This window comes from Rhinoraja longicauda, chromosome 30, assembly GCF_053455715.1.
Source record: "Rhinoraja longicauda isolate Sanriku21f chromosome 30, sRhiLon1.1, whole genome shotgun sequence".
Lineage (NCBI taxonomy): Eukaryota > Metazoa > Chordata > Chondrichthyes > Rajiformes > Arhynchobatidae > Rhinoraja > Rhinoraja longicauda.
This window is the reverse complement of record NC_135982.1, coordinates 10,777,480-10,804,140: the sequence shown is the minus strand read 5'-3', so window position 1 is coordinate 10,804,140 and position 26,661 is coordinate 10,777,480. Positions and strand designations below refer to the sequence as shown.

The 26,661-nt window shown below is 46.6% G+C and overlaps 1 protein-coding gene across 5 annotated transcripts in view; it reads right to left on the bottom strand.

The window, feature by feature from the left end:
• The window catches only part of vwa5b1 (von Willebrand factor A domain containing 5B1), a 158,079-nt gene that overhangs the window by 123,712 nt on the left and 7,706 nt on the right, over positions 1 to 26,661 (bottom strand). For all 5 annotated transcript variants that reach the window (XM_078425176.1, XM_078425177.1, XM_078425179.1 and 2 more), the window contains exons 2-3: positions 5,975 to 6,162; positions 3,588 to 3,749 (exon numbers count right to left, since the gene is read on the bottom strand). In XM_078425176.1, coding sequence (XP_078281302.1) covers positions 3,588 to 3,749; positions 5,975 to 6,113 — 301 coding nt within the window. In that variant the 5' untranslated portion in view covers positions 6,114 to 6,162. The remainder of the gene's footprint in view (positions 1 to 3,587; positions 3,750 to 5,974; positions 6,163 to 26,661) is intronic.

The window sequence follows — 26,661 nt, the reverse complement described above, 5'->3', positions numbered from 1 at the left end:
ATTTTGTGAATAAATAATCTAATCTAATGATCACTGATCTCTTCTTCAGCAGAAGAGTCCGGACTCGAAACATCACCCATCTTTTCTCGCCAGAAATGCTGCTTGACCCGCTGAGTTACTCCAGTACTTTGTGTCTATCTTTGGTATAGACCAGCACCTGCAGTTCCTTGTTTCTATTCTAATCTAATGATCGACCCTAATCACCCTCACAAGCAGGGGATTCCTGAGCTTCAGCTCCCACCCCATGAGTGAAGACATTCCTCCTCGCCTTAGTTTTAATTGTTAATCCTCTTATTTTGTAACTATATCCTCTTGTTCATGACTCTCCCATGAACAAAAACATTTCAAAGTTGGGTTGGAAATGGAAAACATCATAAGACCTCCAGTTCAGAAAGGCTGTGGACGGTCAGGTTTAGACTGGCTAAGGTCACAACATTGTTGGATTGGCTACGGTTGGGTCAAGCTTGTATTGGCCGTGGTCTGGTTGGACTTGGATTGCTCATGCTCTGGTTGGACATGGTCTAGTTGGACATGGATTGGCTATGGTCTGGTTAGGTTTGGTTTGGCCATGGTCTGGTTAGGTTTGGTTTAGCCATGGTCTGGTTGAGTTTAGTTTGGCCATGGTCTGGTTGGGTTTAGTTTGGCCATGGTCTGGTTAGGTTGGGTTTGGCCATGGTCTGGTTGGGTTTGGTTTGGCCATGGTCTAGTTAGGTTTGGTTTGGCAATGGTCTGGTTGGGTTTGGTTTGGCCATGGTCCGGTTGGATATGGTCTAGTTGGACATGGATTGGCCATGGTCTGGTTGGATATGGCATGACCATAGTCTGGTTCGGTTTGGTTTGGCCATGGTTGGGCTTGGTTTGGCCATGGTCTGGTTGGGCTTGGTTTGGCCATGGACTGATAGATATAGTCTAGTTAGACATGGTCTGGTAGGACATTGGTTGACTGGGATTTGGTCTAGTTGGACATGGATTGACCATGGTCTGGTTGTAAATGGGTTGACTTCCTTTCCAGTGTTCTTGTGTCAGGTTTCATTAGTCACAGATGGATTGGGTTTTAATTTTATACCCAAGTGAATTTATCCTGCAGGACCCACAGAAAGGTCGCATTGTGCCAACCCTGGTTATTCTATTTAATCCCAGGTCAGCTCAGTGTCCAACACCAGGGACTTGAAACGACGCAATATCATTGGCATTGGTATCGGTTTATTATTATCAGGTGTACTGAGATATACAATGGTCATGCTTTTGTTTGCGTAGTGTCCAGTTAAATCAAGTTGTGCTAGACATTAGTACAATCAAGGCATACACAAGTATAACAGATAATGCAAAGAGAAAGATATCAGAATGCAGAATATAGTGTGACAGCATTCTAGCATAACAGTTACAGAGAAAAAGTTCAATGTCTGCAATGAGGTAGGATGGAAGATCAGGACTGCGCCCTATTTTAATGGGAGGACTGTTCAGTAGTCTGATAACAGAGGGGAAGAAGCAGTCCTGAGTGTGGTGGTACGTGCTTTCAAGCTTTTGTACCTTGAGATGACTACCACTGAGTGGTCCTTGATTACATTGGTTGATTCCCAAGGATGGAGTGTGGATGGAGTTAATGGGGAGGCAGAGGGAGGGGGGTTTGGTTTGTCCGGTGCACTGGAACTGGGCTGAAGTATACATATGAGGCCACCCACTCGGTAAGAGGAACTGAAAGGCAGATCATTATCTAAATGGAGAGAGATTGCAAATGAGTGAAAAGGGATCGAGGTGTTCAAATGCATGAATCACAAAATGTCAGCAGACTGGTACAACGAGTGGCTAAGAAGACAAATAACATGTTGGTCTTTTTTAAGAAAGGGGTTTGAGTTTAAGAATGGAGAGGGTTTGTTACAGTTGTGCAGGGTGTTAGTGAGGCCACACCTGGAATACTGTGCACAGTTTTTGTCCCCAACTCCTTATTGTAACTCCTGTATCCTTATCGCTTTGATGTGTTTATGCTTTATTCTTAATTGTTAACTGTATGTTTGTGTTGTCGTTTGTGAGCGGAGCGCCAAGGTTCATTCCTTGTATATGCACATACTTGGCCAATAAACGTATTCATTATTCATTCATTAACTCTCCACGATTTCTTGCGCCTGAGATCCCAGCAGAAACCAGGCCTCAACCTCATTTGCCCAGAGAGTCGAGGGGATAGATCGCGACAAGTGCGGACATTGTCAAGGAGCGTTTATTGCCATCTACACAAACACCGCCAGGTACAGGTACAATGAAATTCTTGCTTATAGCAACATCACAGACAGTCAACACACAATAACACAAATCATACATACATTAAACATAAATTGTGCAAGACAGTAAAAAGAAAAAAGCGTGCAAAAAAACCAAGGCATTACTGCAAAAACACAATTAGATATTAGATGAGCCTTAGAGTTGGATGTGGCTTCCAGGGTTTTGCATCCTGACGGATAATCAACTTAACATTGTCAGAGGTCTCATTTAGGAAACCTCATTCTGTGTGGATTTATACCAAGCAGCTGTCTGCAGCTGCAGGGGATGAGGAGACAATGTTAGAAAGATGGGGAAGGGCAGTTTTGCCCACGCCCTGGCAGTGCCCCCCACTGATGAGACAGCATGGGGTATGTAGACTCTGATGAGTCACAAATAGACACTCATAGTGAGTAATAGTTATAGCGAGAGACAGCACAGAAACAAGCCCTTTGGTCCACCGAGTCCACACTGACCATCCACCACCCATGTACACTAATTCAACTTTAGACATTGTCTGACCCGCTGAGTTACTCCAGCACTTTGTGCCTATCTTTGGTATAAACCAGCATCTACTGTTCTTTGTTTCTACTCATCTGATCTTTATTCCTTCTATACTCCAGATTCTACCACTCACCTAGACACTAGGGGCAACTTACAGAGGTCAATTAACCTGCAAACTCACGCATCTTTGGGATGTGGGCAGCACGGTGGCGCTGCTGTAGAGTTGCTGCCTTACAGCAAATGCAGCGCCGGAGACTCAGGTTCGATCCTGACTACGGGTGCTGTACTGTACGGAGTTTGTACGTTCTCCCGGTGACCTGCGTGGGTTTTCTCCGAGATCTTCGGTTTCCTCCCACACTCCAAAGACTTACAGGTTTGTAGGTTAATTGGCTGGGCAAATGTAAAAATTGTCCCTAGTGGGTGTAGGATAGTGTTAATGTGCGGGGATCGCTGGGCGGCGCGGACCCGGTGGGCCGAAGGGCCTGTTTCTGCGCTGTATCTCTAAATCTAAAAATCTAAATCAAACCAGAGCACTGGGTAGAAACCCACATGTTCACAGGGAGAACATGCAAACTCCACAAAGTCAGCACCTAAGGTCAGGATCAAACCTGGATCTCTGGCATTTTGAGGCAATAGCTCTACCAGCAGTGCCACTGTGTCACCCCCAGTGTTCACACACACACACGCACGCACGCACACACACACACGCACACACACACACACACACACACACACACACACACACACACACACACACAGAGGAAGCCTAGTCTGAAGCTGTGGAGACGATGCTTCTATGTTAAGTAAAACAAATCTTTCAGGGGTTTTACCATGACCATTCTGGAAGGTTCCGGGTGACATATTACTGCAGTCAAAATAGCAATCGTCCAGTTTGGCTTTGTCCTTTATTTGCAGCGTTATAATGCGACCAGAAACTGTTGCTTCAAATCCAACCACCGTGGTGAACTCATCCACAGGGTAGATGAAAAGTCCTGGAAGGAAGCAGAACAATTAACTCGATGGATCGCACACTTTTCATTAAAGCAGTGAAAAAGCAATATAAAAACAGTTAAGATCTGAATTATCACCTCCTTCTGCGCTGATCCTAGTTAATTCAAGATCCTATATATGGTCTGGGCTTGGAAGAGAATTTGAATGTCAAAAGGAGTGGGGATGTATTGAGAGTCTAATTGAAGATTGGAAATACACCATAAATTAATCAATTTTTGAAAGGGAGAGATCTGAGCGCATCTTTAACATTGGAAGGTCCATGGGCAGATGGCAGCAATGAGGATAGAAGATCTGCCTATTCCTGCATGATCACCCCTACTACACTCCAGGGAAAAAAGACCCATCTTATCCAGCTACTCAAGTCCTCGGTTCCCGGTAGCTCCTGGTGAAGCTGTTCTGCACCTTTCCAGCTTCATGACATCCTTCCTGGAGCAAAGTAACCAAAGCAACAGGGCACAATACCTATGTGGTCTCACCGCCTTCTTGTACAGCTGTAACATGATGTCCCAACTCAGTGTCCTGACCGATGAAGGCCTTCTTCACCGCTCTGTCTACCTGTGTCGCCAACTTCAGGGTACTGTGCACCTCTAAACCTAGATCTCCAGCAGTGACAAAGGCAAAGCTTTACATCCTCCTACCCACATTTGCCTCCCGTCAATATGTCGTTTAAATGCTGTTATAGTACCTGCCTCAACTAACTCCTCTGGCAGCCTGTTCCATATACCCTGAATAAAACGTTGCCCCCTCAAGTTCCTATTCAATCTTTCCCATCTCACCTTAAACCTATGCCCTTGATTCCCCTACTCTGGGAAAAATACCGTGCGTTTTCCCTATCAGTGCCCCTCTCAATTTTATGAACCTTTATAAGTTCATCCCTCAACCTCCTGCACTGAAAGCAATGAGGACCTCGCCTGCCCAACCTCTCTCTATAAGCCCAGGCTCTCGATTCCTGGCGACATCCTCATGAATCTTCTCCGCACTCTTCCCAGTTTAATGATTCAATTGTACTTTATTGCCACATGTACATGGGTAATGCTTTGTTTTGCATATAACTCAGTAAAATCATGTAGCAGACTTCACCTAGGCAGTACACAATTGTTGCCACGTTTTGGCACCGACAAAGTTACAAAGGTTCACCCAACATTCCTATCTACTGACATCCTTCCGATTCAAGAGAGAGCTAGATAGAGCTCTTAAAGATAGCGGAGTCAGGGGGTATGGGGAGAAGGCAGGAACGGGGTACTGATTGTGAATGGTCAGCCATGATCACATTGTATGGCGGTGCTGGCTCGAAGGGCCGAATGGCCTACTCCTGCACCTATTGTCTATTGTATATTGTCTATAGCAGAGTGACCACAACTGAACACAATACTCTTGAAGGGAATCAAATCTGTTCAGTACAATGTCATGCTAGACAAACAACTTCATCTTACATCTGGTTACACATTGCAATTCTAAACTGAAGTCTCTGACTTGAGAGTGCTGGTGCAGGATTCCCAAAAAGTTAATCTGCAAGTTGAATCAGTAGTAAAGAAAGCAAACTCAATGCGAGCATTTATTTCAAGAGGGCTTGTATACAAAAACAGGGATATGAAGCGCTGGTCAGACCGTGTTTGGAATATTGTGAGCATTTTTGGGCACCTATCTGAGGAAGGATGTGCTGGCTCTGGAGAGGGTCCAGAGGAGGTTTGCAAGAATGATCCCAGGAATGAGTAAGTTAACATATGATGAGCTTTTGTCGGCACCGGGCCTGTACTCGCTGGAGTTTAGAAGAATGAGGGGGGACCTCATTGAATCATACAGAATAGTGAAAGGTTTGGATAGAGTGGATGTGGAGAGGATGTTTCCACTAGTGGGAGAGTCCAGGACTAGAGGTTATAGCCTCAGAATTAAAGGACATTCTTTTAGGAAGGATATGAGGAGAAATTTCTTTAGTCAGAGGGTGGTGAATCTGCGGAATTCTGCCACAGAAGGCTGTGGAGGCCAAATCAGCGGATATTTTTAAGGCAGAGATAGATAAATTCTTGATTAGTACAGGTGTCAGAGGTTACGGGGAGAAGGCAGGAAAATGGGGTTAGGAGAGAGAGATCGATCAGCCATGATTGAATGGCAGAGTAGACTTGATGGGCCGAATGGCCTAATTCTACTCCTATCACTTATGACCTTATGACCTGATGACAATGCTCTTCAGTCATGGTTTGCAAACCTTCGATAGGGTGGTCCTCCATGTTGGTGTAAGCCAGCAACGCCGACATCCCCAGGGTGTAGCCCGTCATGCAGGACGTGACTTCGGATGAACTCAGCAGCAGGTTCTGGCTGTTCTCCCGGCTGACGAGGCCTGGCATCTTGCTGAGGAAATGCCCCTGCCGGCGATGCCGCAAACCTGGCAACAGTCTGATGGGCGAAAAAGAAAACAGTGAAGAGCCACAGGTCTTTGGCCGAAGAGATGGCGCCCACTCACCAGCCGAGCGCCTGCCATTTTATACATTACACCACGAGAATCAAACACAAGGCAGCTCTCAGTGAGGCTGGGTGGCACAGTGGTAGAGTAGCTGCCTTATTACACCAGAGACCTGGGTTCGATCCTGACTACGGGTGCTGTCTGTACGTTCTCCCTGTGACCTGAGTGGGTTTTCTCTGGGATCTCTGGTTTCCTCCCACACTCCAAAGACATCCAGGCGACAGAGCCCGACAATAAGCAACGATACCTGGTGACAAGCCAGCTGTCGCCGAGAAATTTCACTCCGGATGATTTCTCAGCGACGCCTCACGATCATGCCTGCGACACCCAGCCAACTGTCGACGACAGCCTAGTCGCCGGCAGTCGCCTTAAAATCGCCTAAAGTGGGACAGGCCCTTAAGTCTCATGTGTTCATAAGACAGCCTTCCGTGGTGATAGTACAGCAGTGTTTCAGATTTTAGACACACTTAGGTATGTTTTAAATAGCCCTTGCATGTTAAAACTCCTTTCTGGGTGATACCCTTAGCAAAACACTACACCTCACCTCCCACATTCAGGCACAAGGAACTGCAGGTGCTGGAATCTGGAGCAAAAAAACATGCAAAAAAAAAGCAAAAAAAGTGCTGGAGGAATTCAGCGGGTCATGCAGCATCTGTGGAGACAGAGGGATGGTCGATGTTTCTGGTTGAGACACTGCATCAGTCCTGACCCAAAACATTACCCCATTCTTCGGCCTCCACGGATGCTGCTGAGATGTTGAATTCCTCCAACAATTTGTTTGTTGCTCACCTCCCACCTGTTTTGGCAACCGGGCTCCCCCTCCCATACTACCCCACGCCCCCCTCCCTCTCCTGCCCCATCCCCCCCCCCCCCCTCCTTAGAAAAATCAGCAAATAATCAGCATAGTAATCTGCTTTGAGAAACAATGGTAGTTTTGTACAAATACAGGGCTGGGTGCAGGGAATACATTTTCCCCACAATGAGGGCAAAAGGATACTGCCTCAGAATATCAGTGGGCAATTTAGGAATGAGATGAGAAGAAATTCATTTAAGGACAGTGGTGAACTTTGGATCCTGCTGCTCTGAGGGTAGTAGTTCATTATTACCACATGTACCGAGTTATGGTGAAAAACCTTATTTTGCGTGCTGTCCAGGCAGATCATACCATTGGGAAAAAACTGCAGATGCTGGCTTAAATTGAAGGTAGACACAAAATGCTGGAGTAACTCAACGGGTCAGGCAGCATCTCAGGAGAGAGGGAATGGGTGACGTTTCGGATCGAGACCCTTCTTCAGACTGATGTCAGGGTAGGGGTCGGGACAAAGACTTCTCCCACTTCAGGTAGTCTCTGCTTCCCCTCTCTATCCCCTTCCCCTTCCCAGTTCTCCCACTAGTCTTCCTGTCTCCGACTACATCCTATCTTTGACCCGCTCCCTCCCCTGACATCAGTCTGAAGATGGGTCTCGACCCGAAACGTCACCCATTCCTTCTCTCCTGAGATGCTGTCTGACCCGCTGAGTTACTCCAGCATTTTGTGTCTATCCCAGATCATACCATACCTGGGTACATCAGTTTGTGCAAAGAGAAAGGAAACAGATTGCACTGTGTAGTGTTACAGCTACAATGCAGATAAAAATAAGTGCAAGGGTTGCAACGAGTTAGTTTGTAAGATCGGCAATTGTTCGGGAATAGTTCCTTAGCATATGAGAGGTGTATTCAAGAGTCTGATAACAGCAGGGAGGAAACTGTTGTTGAATCTAGCGGTACCTGCTTTCTAACGTCTGCATCTTCTGCCCGACGTAGAGAGGACAACTGAGGTTTGAGTGGTCCTTGATTTTGCTTCCCTGTATGCTTTCCTGAGACAGCGTGAAGTGCAGATGTAGTCGATAGAAGGTGGGTGGGGAGGGGGGGCGGAGGGTGAATTGTGTGATGGACTGCACTGCGTTTGCAACTCTGCAGTTTCTTGAGGTTCTGGGCCGTTGTAGTTCCAAGCCGTGAGGCGTCCCGTTAGGATGCTTTCTACGGTGCATCCCTAGAAATTGGAAAGAGTCGTTGGGGAACACGCCAAATTTCCTTCATCTTCTGAGGCTTTGGGATGCTTTCTTGATATTGTTGATGTGGTAGGACCAGGAGAAATCGTTGGTGATGTTTACACCTTGAAACCTAAAGCTCTCAACCATGTCCACTTCCACTTCCAATTCCCAACGGACCATTAATGCAGACTGAGGAGAGTGCTCCAGCCCACCTTCTGAAGTTGATGACCAGCTCCCGTGTCTACCGTACTGCCCTCATCAATCCCCAGGTCACCTCTTCAAAAAAAAAACATTCAAATTCATGAGAAACCACATTCCACATCCAAAGCTGTGATGCTGACTGTCCCTCATCAGTCCTTGCCTTTCCAAATGCAGGTTAAACCTATCTCAGCGGGTCAGGCAGCATCTCTGGAGAGAAGGAATAGGTGACATTTCGGGTCGAGATCTTTCTTCAGACTGACTATCCCTCATAGTCCCTTCTAATAACATTCCCATCACTGATGTAAGGCTCATCAGACAGTAGTTCAAAGGTTTTTCCGTGATTAGTGCTTCCTGCTGATGTGGCTGTTTACAAATGCAGGATGTGTATGGGCTCCATCGGAGTCGTGTGCTCACTGCCCACGCACTAATTCTAGAAAATCAGATAAACTGTGAAATAAGCAATCACTAGGTCTGTAAAAACAACTGCTGAGAGACCAAGGCTTCAACATGACCAAGAACAGAGATCTAAGGCTTCAAATATTTCCCCCAAACACCTCAGATTTGAGTCTGAAGTAGGGTCCCGAACAGAGCGGACACAGGCCCTTCGGCCCACCAAGTCCGCATCGAGCAGCGATCCCCTTACATTAACACTACCCTACACTCACTAGGGACAATTTAACATTTATATAGACAATAGACAATAGGTGCAGGAGTAGGCCATTCAGCCCTTCGAGCCAACACCGCCATTCAATGCGATCATGGCTGATCACTCTCAATCAGTACCCCGTTCCTGCCTTCTCCCCATACCCCCTCACTCCGCTATCCTTAAGAGCTCTATCCAGCTCTCTCTTGAAAGCATCCAACGAACTGGCCTCCACTGCCTTCTGAGGCAGAGAATTCCACACCTTCACCACTCTCGAGCCAATTAACCTACCAATTATCCAAGTGATGATTGCTCCCTTGGGTGAAGTCCCAGATCCCTGCGGAAGGCCGACTCTGAACGAGGAAACAACTCTTGGAGGGGAGTGGGGAAACATTTGGTTCCTCGCAGTGACCGTGATTCTGTACTGTGTGCAAAGTCCAAGTATTCATCAACAAACAGCTTGTCTTTGATATCGGCACTCATTGTGAGAGCTGCGATGTCATTAGTGGCTGTGATTTGTGACTGGCAACACTTCAGATGGAGACTAACAAGATGCTCATTTTGCCAGCTCTCTCTCAGCACTGCTTACAAGTGAAGGGCTATTAGTGCTGGAGTCACTCAGCGGGTCAGGCAACATCACCTGAGAACATGGAGAGGTGACGTTTCTGGTCAGGACCCTTCCTCGGATTGATTGTGGAGCTGGGTGAGGGGAGTAAGAAAGCTGGGAGAGGGGAGAGAGGAGCAACAGGATAAATCCTGGCAGGTAATAGGTGGGTACAGGTTTTTGACAGGCAGACGGTCGGAACAAAGGCTGAAGAAGGTGTGGGGCAGACAGCTTGAAGTGTTGCAAATTGTGAAGTCGGAGGATGGAATTTAGGAGGTGGAGGAAGGGAGAAATAGGTGCGAGTCCAGGTGGGGCACAGGGGAGAGGTGGGGGAGGGGGGGTGGCTGCGGAGGGGAGAGATACGAGGAAAAAAAGGGAGAGGGATGCGGAGGTTGTTAGAGGTTACCTAAAATTGGAATGCTTAATGTGTCCCACCTGGACGAGCACAGAGCTGGTATTACAACTCAGTGTAGTCAACCCTGAGGACTTCCAGTTGCAATGAAGGATCGAGCTCCAGTGGGTCACGTGAGTGGATCTTGTAACTTGCCTCAGACGTGAGGTCCTGCCGTTGTGACATGTTTGGGTAATGTGCAGGAACGAGCAGTGTGGGCCAAGGCTCAATCGTTTATTCACTTGCTGAATAACAGAACAAGTTCAGGGAACCTGAGATTGGCCATTGGTAATTGGAAGTGCAAGAGGTATTCTCACGAAGGCGTAGAAGACTTTAGGGACAGAAGGATTAAATGATTTCCTTAAAGTTGGGAGTCTGGCATCAGGGACAGAGTCATAGTCATACAGCACAGAAACAGACCCTTTGACCCAACTTGCCCGTGCTCTGACCAAGATGTCCATCTATACTAGTCCCACCAGGCTGCACTTGGCCCATCTATGAACTAAAACTCTCGTTTGTTTGTTTGTTTGTTCCTGAACTACAGCCAAAACGGTACACGATAGCACGACAATTTTAGGCCCACCTTACTCACGTTCGTCCCTTTCGTGCTAATGGAAGACGTTTCATTAAAATCGGTGTTATATTTTTAAAGTTATTCACATTTTAAAGTTTAAATCTATCTCCTAGGGAGGGAGGGAGGGGGGAGGGAGGGAGTGGAGGGAGGATAAGGGGGGTTGAGCGGGATGTAATGGGGGAGGGGAAGGGGGAGGGGGGAGGGGAAGGGGGGAGGGGAAGGGGGAGGGGGGAGGGGGAGGGGGAGGGGGAGGGGGAGGGGGAGGGGGAGGGGGAGGGGGAGGGGGAGGGGGAGGGGGAGGGGGAGGGGGAGGGGGAGGGGGAGGGGGAGGGGGAGGGGGAGGGGGAGGGGGAGGGGAAGGAGAGGGGAGGAGAGGGCGCTGCACCAATGCAGGAGAGGTTTGGGCCCAACTAGTATCCCTCTAAAGCTTTCCCATCCAAGTATCTGTCCAAATATCTATTAAATGTTGTTTTCGTACTGCCTCAACTACCTTGTTTGATAGCTTGTTCCATATACCTATCACCCTCTGTGTGAAAAGGTTGCCCCTCGGGTTTCCATTAAAGCTTTAGAGAGTCATGGAGCTTCGAGCCATGATTTCTGGTGCCCACTGTGTCACTGGGCTGCTAGTACCTGCTGATACCTGCAACCAGACAACAATGAGCTTCATGCAACTAAATAACGGTTGAAATATTAGCAAGTAACTCAAGAATAAAAGATTGAGCTTTGGTTGGCCTTCATGGAGTTTAGTTTAATTTAGTTTAGTTGACAGCATAATAGACCCGGTGATTGGCGGCACGGTGGCGCAGCGGTAGAGTTGCTGCCTTACAGCGCTTTCAGCGCCAGAGACCCGGGTTCAATCCCAACTACGGGTGCACTCTGTTCGGAGTTTGGACGTTTTCTCCATGACCAGGTTGGTTTTCTCCGAGATCTTCGGTTTCCTCCCACACTACAAAGACGTGCAGGTTTGTAGGTTAATTGGCTTGGGTTTGTATATTTGGTACAAATGTAAATTGTTCCTAGTGTGTGTAGGCTTGTGTTAATGTGAGGGGATCGCTGGTCGGTGTGGACTCTGTGGGCCGAAAGGCCTGTTTCCACACTATATCTGTAAATTAAACTAAACCCTTCACACCAACTAGACCACACCGACCACCCATTCACACGAGCTCTATGTTATCTCACTTTTGCTTCTGCGCCCTGCAGACGAAAGTAAAAATTTACAGAGGGCCAATTAACCTTCAAACCTGCATGTCCTTGGGACGTTGGAGGAAACTGGAGCACCCAGAGGAAACCCCACGCGGTGACAGGGAGAACGTGCAAACTCCACACCGGCAGTACCCGAGGTCAGGATCGAACCCGGGTCTCTGGCACGGTGAGGCAGCAGCTCGACCAGTTGTGCCACTGTGCTGCCTACACACCATGTTCATGGGAGACTCAGCACATCTGATCTTGAGATGATTCACTTCTGCAAGAGGTTCGGGCGGCCACGTTGGCGCAGCGGTGGAGTTGCTGCCTTCCAGCGTTTTCAGCGGCGGACATCCAGGTTCGATCCTGACCACAGGTTCTGTCTGTACGGAGTTTGTACGTTCTCCCCCTGACCGTGTGGGTTTTCTCCGAGATCTTCGGTTTCCTCCCACACTCCAACGACGTACAGGTTTGTAGGCTAATTGGATTGGTGTATGTGTAAAAAATTGTCCCCAGTGTGTGTAGGATAGTGTTAATGTGCTTGGATCGTTGGCCAGTATGGACTCGATGGGCCGAAGGGCCTGTTTCCGCGCTGTATCTCTAAACTAAACTAAACTAAACTAATAGTTCTAGTCAGGGAGAAACAAGTGTGGATTGGACTGAATCTGGCTTTGTGCTGGGGTAAAGCTAATGTCCCAGGGGAGCACTGGGTAGGAATTAAATTCTCAATCTGGCATCCTGGAAACTTTGCCATTAGCTGTACAGATTATCCCCACCCACACAGTACAGAACAAGGAACAGATGCCGGCTTCACAAAACGTGACAAATAATTCCCACTTTTATGGCATCACACAGTGTTCTAAAATGCTTTGCAACAGTGTACATTAATTTTAATCAGCTTAACCAGTAGAATCCAAATTTGGTGGGTCATTCATTTTCCTTGTACATCAATGATTGGAGGTGGTGTTCGGAGATTGATTTCAACATTTTTAGATGATGCAAAATTTGACAATACTGTAAGCCCTCACAACAAGGGGCCATGGTGAGGGGGATATTGTCTGTTATTGGCGGCTGTCCACTATAAGGTCCGTTCGTGTAGGAAGGAGTTGAGGAGTAATTCCTTTAGTCAGAGGGTGGTGAATCTGTGGATTTTTTTGCCACAGAAGGCTGTGGAGGCCAAGTCAGTGGATATATTTAAGGCCGAGATAGATAGATTCTTGATTAGCACAGGTGTCAGAGGTTATGTGGAGAAAGCAGGTGAATGGGGTTAGGAGGGAGAGATAGTTCAGCCATGATTGAATGGCGGAGTAGACTTGATGGGCCGAACGGCCAAATTGTTGGCCTTCATAACAAGAGGAGTTGAGTATAGGAGCAAAGAGGCCCTTCTGCAGTTGTACAGGGCCCTAGTGAGACTGCACCTGGAGTACTGTGTGCAATTTTGGTCTCCAAATTTGAGGAAGGATATTCTTGCTATTGAGGGCGTGCAGCGTAGGTTTACTAAGTTAATTCCTGGAATGGCGGGACTGTTGTATGTTGAAAGACTGGAGCGACTAGGCTTGTATACACTGGAATTTAGAAGGATGAGAGGGGATCTTATCGAAAGATATAAGGTTATTAAGGGAAACATGTTCCCAATGTTGGGGGAGTCCAGAACAAGGGGCCACAGTCTAAGAATAAGGGGTAAGCCATTTAGAACTGAGATGAGGAAAAACGTTTTCAGTCAGAGAGTTGTGAATCTGTGGAATTCTCTGCCTCAGAAGGCAATGGAGGCCAATTCTCTGAATGCATTCAAGAGAGAGCTGGATAGAGCTCTTAAGGATAGCGGAGTCAGAGGGTATGGGGAGAAGACAGGAACGGGGTACTGATTGAGGATGATCAGCCATGATCACATTGAATGGCGGTGCTGGCTCGAAGGGCCGAATGGCCTCCTCCTGCACCTATTGTCTATTGTCTATTGTCTATTGTTATGCCCTCCAGTATGTCCCTCTCGTGTTGGACATTTCCACCCTATCTACCCTGTCCCTGCCTCTCGTAATTTTAGATACCGGCGACCCAATCGTCGCGACTTAGGACGTCCACCTACGACCGCGCCTACGACAACCTACGACCACACTGGCGACAACCTACGACAACTGAAGTCAACCTACGTCCACCCGCGACAAGCTACGACCCTGTCGGCAACAACCGAAGTCAATTCACATCGTTTTCGCCTCCGGTTTTGACGCCGGTACCTGTCGCCGGATGACATAGGTTGACGTAGGTAGTCGCCAATGGAATTCACCGGTCAGTACCGGCGACAACCTACGCCACCTGGCGACAACCTACGACAGCGACCACGTCAGGAGACATCAAGCTACGATCATTGGCGTCAAACCAACAGTCGCCGAAAATGTTTAAACATTTCAAAATCCAGCGGCGACCAGAAAAACGCTACGACTCTTTGGAGACGACTCACGGCCGTGCAGGCGACACCCCGGCGACCGTGAGGCAACAGCCTAGTCGCCTGTAGTCGCTTAAAAAAACGCCTAAGTGGGACAGGGGTTTAAGGCTCGCTGAAGTTTAAAAGGACGCCGGGGGATCTCAATGAAACCTACTGAATAAGGAAGGGCCTGCACAGAGTAGATTTGGAGAGGATGTTTACAGCAATGGGAGAGTCTTGAACCAAATGGCTCAGCCTCAGTATAAAAAGACATACCTTTATGATGGAGATGAGGAAGAATATCTTTAGTCGGAGGGTGGTGAATCTGTGGAATTCATTGCCGCAGACAGCAGAGGAGGCCAAGTCATTGGACATCTTTAAAGCGGAGATTGATAGGTTCTTGTAGGTAAGGGTATCTAAGGTTACAGGGAAAAGGCAGGAGAATGGGCCGAGAGGGAAAAATAGATCGGCCTTGATCAAATGGCAGGGCAGATTCGATGGGCTGAATGGCCTAATTCTGCTCCTAAGTCTTATGGTCTTATGCAATCAAATTTGCAAAATTAATCCAGAAGATGTAGTTGAGGAGTTTCCTGGCACGGTTGGAACTGCGCAATGGCACAAATAACTCATATTTGTATAATTAATTGCATATATGGCACGAATAACATATCTTTTAGAGCTATTTTAGACCACTGGGCGCATATACTGCCTTAACATTATTGAGAGCCTCCCCTCGAGCCATAATTAGTTTAGTTTAGCTTCGAGATACAGTGCAGAAACAGCCCCTCCAGCCCACCGAGTCCACGCCAACTAGCGATCAACGTACACCAGTACTTCTATGCTCCACACTACGGACGATTTACAATGTTTACTGAAGCCAGTTAACCGATATGCCTGTATGTCTTTGGAGAGTAGGAGGAAACTGGAGCACCTGGAGAGTAGAGGAGAGGGGAAGGGGGGGAGGGGAAGGGGGGGAGGGGAGGGGGAAGGGGGGGAGGGGGAAGGAGGGGAGGGGGAGGGGAGGGGAGGTGGGGGGGAGAGGGGAGGGGGAGGGGGGAGGAGAGGGTGCTGCACCAATGCAGGAGAGGTTTGGGCCCAACTTGGTCTAGTGTTTTTTTTTAGATCTGTCTTTCACATTATTAAGCTAAAAATCACACCTGCACTCTAAAAATCAAGGATTTTTTTCCAAAGGTGTATAGGTGCATTTTTCCTTGAATTGTGAAATCGTAGGTAGACAGGGTTGTTGAAAAGGCTTTTGGCACATTGTCCTTCATCAGTCAGAGTATTGAGTATAGAAGTTGGGAGATCATGTTGCAGTTGAACAAGATGTTGGTGAGGCCACATTTAGAGCATTGGGTTCAGTTCTGGGCACCATGTTATAGGAAAGATGTTGTCAAGCTGGAAAGGGTACAGGGAAGATTTATGAAGATGTTGCCAGGACTAGAGGGTCTGAGCTATAGGAGGATGCGGAGTGATCTTATAGATCTCATGAGAGGAATAGATCATATGGATGCACAGAATCTCTTGCCTTGAATAGGTGAATCGAGGACTAAAGGACATAGATTTAAGGCGAAGGGGAAAAGATTTAATAGGAATCTGAGGGGTAACTTTTTCACACAGAGGGTGGTGGGGGTATGGAATAAGCTGCCGGAGGAGGTAGTTGAGGCAGGGACTATCCCAACGTTTAAGAAACGGTTAGACAGGTACATGGATAAGACTAGTTTGGAGGGATATGGGCCAAATGCAGGCAGGTGGGACTAGTGTAGCAGGGACTTGTTGGCAGGTGTGGGCAAGTTGGGTTGCAAGAGCGATCCTGTTTGCATGGAGACATCCTAAAAGCCGGCTTGTTCGAGGTAATATTTTACAGACCATGGTGTTTTAACACCTCTTAATCACAAATTTGAGGCCGAGTCCGACCTACAAACCTGACTGCCATGTTATGGGCACGTCCTTGCCTGAAACAAGCCGCTCCACTTCATTCCCAGCTGCCAAGGTGAGATATGCATTCATGCCTTGAGAACCTTAACCCAGCCCTCTGGACACTAGTCTAGTAACTTAACCACTTGCTGCTACATTACGGTATCAGTTTGCAGACACTTGCCCCACTTGTACTCTCATTAACTGAGATAGCTTCATAGTCAAACAGCGTGGAAACAGGCCCTTCGACCCAAATTGCCCACGCCAACCAACATGCCCCATCTATACTAGTCCCTCCTACTCAACACTCTGACTGATAAAGGCCACTGTGCCAAAAGCTTTTTTAACTATCCTATCTACTACTTTCAAGGAACTATGTACCTGCACTCCTAGATCCTTAATCCTAGATCAACACTCCCCAGAACCCTTCCATTCAGTGTGTGAGTCCTGCCCCCTTGTTAGACTTAGATTAGCGACCTTATCACTAATTGCCACTTTGATCTTCGTTCCCTTAGTTCAATGCCACTTGGCTTTTTATGCCTTGACTGCTCTTATGCCAAAAAGTAGAGGGTAAGTATCGGTTTATATAAAAAATGAAGGAGAATTCATCTTTATAATTTGGGGGAAGTGGCTGTGGAGCCTGGGATCTGTTATCCACAGACTGATGATTGTAATTAATTTTCTGAAGTGAGTCATTGTGTTCAGTTTTGCTTCAGGAAAGATGCCATTGAGCTAGAAAGATTGCAGAGAAGGACGCTACCAGAATTCGAGTGCCAGAGCTACAGGGAGAGATTGGACAGGCTGAGCATTTCTTCCCTGGAGCGCAGGAGTCAAGATCTAAGAGTATTTTACACTGAGACAGAACAATGAAATCCCTACTTGCAGCAGTAGCACAATAGGTTTGTGGTTGAGGCTGATGGGTTATCTTGTAGAGATGTATAAAATTACAGGGCGGCAGGGTGACGCAGCGGTAGAGTTGCTGCCTTAGTGCCAGAGACCCGGGTTCGATCCTGACCACGGATGCTGTCCGTACAGAGTTTGGACGTTCTCCCAGTGACCTGCGTGAATTTTCTCCGAGATCTTCGTTTTCCCCCCACACTCCAAAGACGTAAAGTTGTAGGTTAATTGACTTGGTATAAATGTAAATTGTCCCTACCTTGTAGGATAGCATCAATTTTCCGGGATCGCTGGTCAGTGCAGTCTCGGAGGGCCGAAGGGCCTTGCTTCCGTGCTGTATCTCTAAACTAAACTAAACTAAAATCATGAGGGGAATAGATAGCGTAGATGCACAGAGTCTTTTCCTCAGGGTTGGGGGATCAAGAACGAGAGGGCATAATTTTAAGGTGAGAGGGGAAAAGATTTCTCCTTTAATGAGGGGATCTTTTTCACAGAGGATGGTGGGTATTTGGAACGAGCTGCCAGAGGAAATGGTAAAAGCAGGGACAACAGCAACATTTTACAAGACATTTGGACAGGTTCATGGATAGGAAAGGTTTTTGAGGTGAAATGTGGGTAAATGAGACCAGCTTAGATGGGGCATCTTGGACGAGTTGAGTCAAAGGGACTGTTTTTGTGCTGCATGACTCTATGAGTGTCCAGTTGTCTGCATTGTATCTGGTGTTCAGGAAGTGGTTGTTGGGAAGTAGGTTTAGGTGTTTTGGGGTTTTAGGGCTAAGGTAAGCATGTGCTGGGTTCTTGTGGAGGAGAGGTCAATTATGACCTTAAAATATATTTGGCAGATATATATGGGTAAGGAGGGTAAGGAGGGTTTAGAGAGATATTGGCCAAATACTGGAGTAGTTGGACTACACAATGCCACCTTGGTTAGCATGGACAAAGTGGTCTGAGGATCTGTTTTGGTGCTGTATAACTATGATTCTGTAGACTTTAGACTCAGCGCAGAAACAAGCCCTTTGGCCCACTAAGACCAGCGAACACTACCACTATCGTATACACTAGGGACAGTTTTTAATTTTTTTTCCCCGGATGTCAATTAAGCTACAAACCTGCACGTCTTTGGAGTGTGGGAGGAAACTGGAGCGCCCGGAGAAAACCCACGCGGTCACGAGGAGAACGTACAAACTCCGTACAGACAGCACCCATAGTCAGCATCCAACCCAGATCTCTGGCGCTGTGAGGCAGCAACTCTACTGCTGCGCCACCGTGCTGCCCTTATTCTATGACTCTATGCCAAAATATTTGCAAAATAGAATATTCTAAACCTTCTTTAGCATTTTGATAATTGGCTTAGCAAAAATGTGACGGCGATTTTAAAATAATTGGTTCTTTCTTCCCTGCCCCCTGCTTGCCAGCCAGCCAGAAGGTGTATAATGCTGGACCAGAATGGATCATCAGGTGTAGGAAAGAACTGCAGATGCTGGTTTAAATCGAAGGTAGGCACAAAATGCTGGAGTAACTCAGTGGGACAGGCAGCATCTCTCCAGAGATCACTCCAGCATTTTGTGTCTACCTTTGAATCATCAGGTGACAAGCTTCCCCTCATCCCGAGAAGATGTCTCACAGGCTTCGCATGCCTCCCACGCGCGCGGGCTTGCTGACACCAGCAGTTCACCGTGTGGCTTCACAGTGTCGCAGCTCGCTGGCACCTGGGGAGGTCCTGCACAAACAGACTTCCTCAGCAGGGCACCTGCTTCCAACTCCCTGCTGCGTTCTATCGCTGCAAGTGCCCAGCAAGCAAGGCGTCAATTCAGATGGTGCAAATTATACAGAGTTATTCCACCCGTTTATTGTGCTGAATTTCCAACATAAGATGCAGAAGGCATCCATACTTCAGAAATGATGAGACACTGGGTCCTTAAAATCTACCTCTTAAACATCTCATCTACCAAAAGTTTGGTCCTAAAGTAATTTGGTGTCAATTTTTTTCGTATTTCCATACCTTAGAGGTTAATTTGTTCATTCATTGTTATGTATACAGAGATACAGTGAAAAGCTTGTTCTGCATGCTTTCCAGCTAGATCACGTATGAGCGCAATAGAGCCTAATGGACAGCAGAGTGGTGCAGCGGTAGAGTTGCTGCCTTACAGTGCCGTTCAATCCTGACCTCGAGTGCTGTCAATATAATGTTTGTTCATTCTACCTCTGACCACGTGGGTTTCCTCCAGGTGCTCCCACACTCCAAAGATGTACAGGTTTTTTTTGTTTTGTTTTTTAAATTTTATTCAAATTTTAACAAAACAAATACATGTATGAACTCATAGTACGCGATGGTACCTACATTATAAATTCGATTATACATTTAAATTCGATTATACCTGTATTGTTCTGTATTATCTCCCCACCCACAACCCCCCAGCCCCCAGTTAGAAAAAAGAGGTAAAAGGAGAAGAAGAAAGATAAAGAAATAAAAAAAATTAAAAAAGGAAAGAAAGAAAGAAAGAAGAAAGAAGAAAGAAGGAAACCTGGAGACAAGAAGGAAACACTTCCGGCTAATTTCTTATTAAATTATTTTTAGGGGTATCAAAACAATCCTGAAATTAAATATTTCCAATTCTTAATCCTAGTTTTAAAGTGAATGGGTTCCAAAGTTTCAAAAAGAAATCATATTTATCTCTCAGATTATAAGTAGCTTTTTCTAATGGGATACAACTACGCATTTCTGCATACCATCTTGCAATTCTTATTTCATTGTGATCTTTCCAAGTGACCGCCACACATTTTTTTGCTGTTGCTATTGCTATTTTGAGAAATCTTTCCTGATATTTATCTAAAATGAATCTTGATAATATTCCTTTAGTATCTCCCAATAAAAACAACAATATTGTAAATTGTCCCCAGAGTGTATGATAGTGCCAGTGCATGGTTGATCCCTGGTCGGCGCGACGAAGGGCCTGTTTTCGTGCTGTATCTTTAAAGTCTAAAGATCCTCTTCCGGAACAGCACGCAGAGGTTGCTAGGTTCCGGCTCCATCTTGCAACCTCCATGTCTCCAAAACTTCTGATCATGGCCCAAAGAGATAGGCAATTTCTTTTTTTAATTTTACCCCAATTAATCTATGTTAACCCACCAACCCCCCTCCAAGAACCCAGCACACACTTACCTTAGCCTTAACTCCCCAAAACACCTTAACCCACTTCCCAACAACCACTGTCTGAAGAAGGGTCTCGACCCGAAACGTCGCCCATTCCTTCTCTCCTGAGATGCTGCCTGACCTGCTGAGTTACTCCAGCATTTTGTGAATAAATACCTTCGATTTGTACCAGCATCTGCAGTTATTTTCTTATACTCTCTGAACACCAGATACAATTCAGACAAATAGACACTTATCGAGTCATGCAGCTTAAAAACAGCCCCGTTTGGCCCAACTTGGCCTAGCAAGTAATCCCACTCCCCACTGATTTTCTCTGTAGCCTATTCTCTCCATATTCTACCATTTCAGATTCGACCCCCCCCCACCTACACACCAGGAGTCATTTACAGAAGACAATTAACCTACCATCCTGCATGTCTTAGCAATGTGGGAGGAATTCCGCCTCAGACTATAAGCAGGTAGACGCAAAAGTCTGAAGACGGGTCTCGACCCGAAATGTCACCCATTCCTTCTTTCCCGAGATGCTGCCTGACCCGCTGAGTTACTCCAGCATTTTGTGCCTACCTTAGATATAAACCATGATCTGCAGATTTTTTTCCGATAGATTTTAAGCACCTACCCTCCTCCAAGTGAAAACATTATTCCTCGTTTCCCAATACTACCACCACTTACCTTTACTCGATTTCAACCCTCACTCCCTCCAGTCTTTTTTAAACCTCTCAGAGAAGGGGAATAGTGCCTTCTTAATTACTCTATCTAAGCCTTTCAAAACTTTACACTTCTTTATTAAATTTCCCTTGCAGCCCCCCTGTTGCAAAGAAAACACCCAAGTGTTAACCAATCTTTCAAGTTCTTCAAGTCAAAGTGATACTGTGCGAAAACATGCCATTCGGCCCACCGTCCATGCCAACCATCAACCACCCATTTACACTAACCTGACATTAATCCCATTTTTATTGCCCCCACCTTCATATCATCTCCCACCAGAATCTACCACTCACCCATCCCCTTCCACATTTATCTCTGCCACTCACTCACACACTAAGGGGCAGTGTACAGCTGCTAATTAATCTACCAACCCACAAGTCTTGTGGGTTGAGGTCATGAGGAAACTGAAGCACCTGGAGGAAGCCCATGTAGTCATAGGGAGACCATGCAAACTTCATGCAGGCAGCAACCAAGGTAAGAACTGAACCTGGGACTCTGGCACTTTGAGGCTGTGGCTCTACCTGCTGCACCATCGGTGCAGATAACATCCTCATAAATTTCCTCTGCAATAGTATTGCACACCTCTTCTGTAATTTGATGAGCTGTAAGCACCGCTGAAGCTGCCAGCCAGTTTCATGATGACTAGTGGCTGTTCTGTTACCTGAATAAAGTATAGGAGCAACGTGGTTACTCTACTCAACTGGTATCCAAGAGTACAAATCTAGAAACCCAAGTCAAACTCATCATTGCAGCTCAGAAAGTCAAATTCTGTTATATATTTTGACTACTAGTCTGGGGTTTATGAAGCTAGTATGAGTTACAGTGACCAACAAACGACTGAGCTGTCCTCGAAACCGAAGATAGGCACAAAATGCTGGATTAACTCAGTAGGTCAGACAGCATCCCTGGAGAAAAGGAATAGGTGACGTTTCGGGTCGAGACCCTTCTTCAGACTGAGAGTCAGGGGAAAGGGAAACGAGAGATGTAGATGTTGACATAGAGAGATTTTGAACAAATGAATGAAAGTTCAAATGTCCTTCAAGGAGGGAAATCTATTGTACGTTCTCCCCGTGACCTGCGCGGGTTTTCTCCAAGATCGCCGGTTTCCTCCCACACTCCAAAGGCGTACAGGTTTGTATGTGAATTGGCTTGGTATAAATGTAAAAGCAGAGAAAGTTGGATGTCACTCAGTGCGTCAGATGACATATTTGGAAAAAGGGTTCAGGTGAATGGCCTTTCATCAGAAGTAATAATAATAATAATAATACATTACATTTATATAGCGCTTTTCATATACTCAAAGACGCTTTACAGGGATTTAAAGAACATAGGGAAATGAATAAATAGATAAATAAGTAAACGAACAGAGAAAGGAGACAGAAGGTGAGGTGACCTTCAGTGGTTGAAGGCAGTACTGAACAGGTGAGACTTCAGTAATGTTTTGAATGTGGTGAGTGAGGAGGAGTCTCTGACGGTTTGGTGTAGTGAGTTCCATAGGGTGGGAGCAGCGATGGAGAAAGCCCTGTCCCCCCAGGATCTGAGTTTGGTCCGGATGTGGGGGGATAGGAGATTGGCAGCAGCAGAGCGGAAGGTGCAGGTGGGAGTGTGCCTGTGGAGGAGGTCGGTCAGGTAGGATGGGGCCAGGTTATGGAGGGCTTTGTAGGTCATGAGGAGGATTTTGTACTGGATTCTCTGGGGGATGGGGAGCCAGTGGAGTTTGTAAAGGACGGGGGTGATATGGTCACGGATCGGGGTGTGGGTGAGTAGACGGGCAGCGGAGTTTTGAATGTATTGAAGTTTACTGATGATTTTTGAGGGTGCGCCATAGAGGAGGCTGTTGCAGTAGTCCAGACGGGAGGTGATGAAGGCGTGGATGAGAGTTTCTGCAGCTGTGGAGGAGAGGGATGGACGGAGACGGGCAATGTTTTTGAGGTGGAAGAAGGCTGTCTTTGTGATGTGTTTGATGTGTTTGTCGAAGGAGAGGGTAGGAAGCTTAAACATAATTTCTAAATTTTCCTTGTTCTGATATACGATAATCAACCTCCGTTTGCTCCATCGCTGATGGCTGAGTAACTCTAATATTTTTTCCATTCAGATTTCCAGCAGCTGCAACTGTTCCCTGCTTGTAATGCTTGGTCCTTCCTTGGTCTTAGAATCACAGAGCTGTACAGCACGGAAACAGGCCCTTCAGCCCACCTTGTCCATGCAGACCAAGTTGGCATGTTGGATTCATCCCACTTGCTTGCATTTGGCCCTTCGGTCGATGAACCCTTCCTATCCATATAGCTGTACAAATGTATTATTTTAAATAAAAAGCTATAATTGTTTCTGCTTCTAAAGCTTCCTCTCACAGCTCACACCAGGTACGGACTAAACCCTGTATGAAACCGTTGCTCCTGAATTCCCTTTTAAATCACTCCTCTCTCACCTTAAGCCTTGGCCCCCTAGTTTTGGAATCCTCTATCCTGGGAAAATGATTGACTGACATGACTTGATATGACTATAAGTCCACAGTAATGGAGCTAACCTCCCAGCAATCCACAGGGCAAATAAGAACAGACAATAAATGGTGTTCTTGCCAGAAATAGTCACAACCTTTTTAATTCATCTCAACATGGAGAGTTCTCCCAACATTTGCACCTCCGTAGGTGGTATCACTGACTCGTGAAACCACTTCACCTAGTGGGAATATCAGCCTGAATCAACATTGTACCTTCATCCATCTGTTATTTAACATCGCCTGCCCTTCGCCTTATCTAAGTTCTAATATTATACAGGCAGCACGGTGGCGCAGAGGTAGAGCTACTGCCTTACGGCACCAGAGACCCAGGTTTGATCTTTACTACGGGTGCTGTATGTACTGTGACCTGCGCGGGTTTTCTCCAAGACCGCCGGTTTCCTCCCACACTCCAAAGGTGTACAGGTTTGTATGCTAATTGGCTTGGTATAAATGTAAAATGGTCCCTAGTGTGTGTAGCGTAGCATTAATGTGCAGGGATCACTGGTCTGTGCGAAATCGGTGGGCTGAAGGGCCTGTTTCCGCACTGCACCTCTAAACGAAACAAAATTCTGAAGATGATAGCTGTTCTCCATCACAGACTCCACCTCACCTACCAAGAACTTCAAGCAGTCTCTGTTCTTTCTTAAGATTTCTAACAATATGTTTTAAAAATGTTTTTTTTTTTAATTGTTCTTCCTGCCAAAGGCTGGTGAGGATGTGCATGTGGTGGTGTTGTCCAGGCTCGGAGTTACTTCCTCTCCTTTTATCCAAGCTTCCTGAGGTGAGGGGGCTGACGGATGAGATAAGACACAGCAGGTTGGCCTAAAACCCGTTGGCATGTAGAGAAATGGGTGCTGACCTCTTAGATTATTCCACAGGGGCTTCGTGTAACTTGTTTACACTGTTGGGGGAAATCTAGAACTGAGGGAATAATCAGTAACAAAAGGTCGCCCATTTAAAACAGAAGCAAGGAAGAATTTCCTCACTCATTAGGTTATGAATCCTTGAAACTTTGTACCAGAGATGCAACTTCTGTTAAGCAGGGTGGAGATGGCTATGGGCCAAATGCAGGAAAATAGGACAAGCCCAATATGCCAGATAATGTGTAAGTTCAGGGTTGAGGTTGTAAGGGGTTTCTGCGCCGAGCTTTCGCCCGACCTAAGGTCCCCGTGCCTTGCTCTGGTCCCTCGACCAGGCCGCGCACACTGGTTCCCCGTGAGTGGTTCGACCCACTCACCCCCTACGGTTCTAGACACTGGACTTAGATGCAGGAGCGTTGATAGTGCAGAAAAATTCAACCAGACCAGATTTGAAGACCAGGGTTTAAACGGAATAAGGCTTTTATTGAGCGCTTGGGACTATGGTACATGAATGCTTTTACACAGTTCTATAAGACATATACTGAATTACATGAATACTTTGACTCTGAATGATAAACGCACAGTTCTATAAGACATATACTGAATTACATGAATACTTTGACTCTGAATTATAAACGCACAGTTCTATAAGACATATACTCGACTGTAAGATGGGGAACGTACGACACATTGCAAAATTGGCCAACACATATTTACTTATACACCCACGTTAATTAAGCCACCCTCCCCTCTACACTAAAACTATGTCCAGGATGTGCAGGATCGGGGTACATGCTCACCATGGGGCTATTACTGGGGTTACTGGCTGTTCGTGCTGCTTCTCCGCTGTTTTCCGTGAGGGTCGTGCTTGTTCCGTGAGTTTCTTCCTTCCGTTCTTCTCGGTGCGTCTCCGTTCTCCGTGCCATTCGTTGCGTTCTCTGACCTGCCGTGAGACTTCTTCTTCTTCCTTCTGACTGCTGTCCCCTTCTTGCGTTCCGTTTTTCCCGATTTTTCAAACCCAAAAACCGTGGCCAGTTATACTAATCCTGACCCGTCCTATCTCCGGCCAGATCTCGGGATCTCTTTGTTTCAAAGATAGGTTTCGAGTTTTCTCTCTGTTCTGCGTTATGTCCGGGGGTACCGGTGATGGCTAGACGGTCTGTTAATCTGTTTCTCGTTAAGAGGTGATGGGTTTAAATGGTTTCCCATCACCTGCCAGGTAGGTTTCTATGGGCTATTGTGCCCCCCCCTTAACGGGATTAATTGTGTAGGTCGGCTTGGGGCATTGTGAGTATGCTGATGTCAGCGCCCCAGTGTCTGGACTTCGACCTGGTTTCGCGGGTTTCTGCACGGCCAATATCCATCTATTGTCTTGGCCGTAGCTTTGCAGAAACTCTAGAGACTGGGCTGTGGGGTTTTTGCTTTTGTGGCTGGTCACGAGGTCCCGCGGCCATCTTGGGACCCACGGATTGTGACATCCCTTGGTAAACTGACCGCAGCCTTTCTCCGCTATCAGCCCCAGTCTCCCGTGTAAAATGTCCAAACTGCAGCTCTTTGGTTTGGTGTTGATTGCAGAATGAGGGAAAACTTCTCAAATCTTACAAGGTATAGTTTTGGAACTGTTATGGAGATTGGACATGAAAGTGGAGTTAAGAGCAAAGATCATATTTGCCAATTTCTCATTGAATGGTTAAGCAGGCTGTTATTTGCTTTGTTTGTATATCCCATTTCATTATGAGCCCTTCAATTTCTAATTCCAGCTCACAGGAGCAAATGGCATCTACTATAATGGAGACCTCTAAACTAGGAGTGGAGAACAGGCTAGAGCAGGACTTGATCATTCATCATGGTGGTACGTGTGACAGTGCGGGCGGGGGAGAGAGACACAGTCGGGAAAAGCAGCACAGTGCATGGTGCAAAAAGGAGCACTTTGTCCACTGGGGCATGTGTTCAGAAAGACATGATTAGTACATGTGTCAGGGGTTACGGGGAGAGGCAGGAGAATGGGGTTGAGAGGGAAAGATAGGTCAACCATGATTGAATAGCGGAATAGACATGATGAGCCGAATGACCTAATTCTGCTGCCATGACTTATGAAGTTATGAACACACACACACACACACACACACACACACACACACACACACACACACACACACACACACACACACACACACACACACACACACACACACACACACAAAACTCTGTCGCAAGTCACAAAGCTTTCATTCCCTCTTCCTTTTTATTCTGTCCCTTCAACCGCACCTACGTATCAAAATAAACGATTGAAGGATACAGCATGGAAACAGGCCCTTCGGCCCACTGAGCCCATGCCGACTATCGATC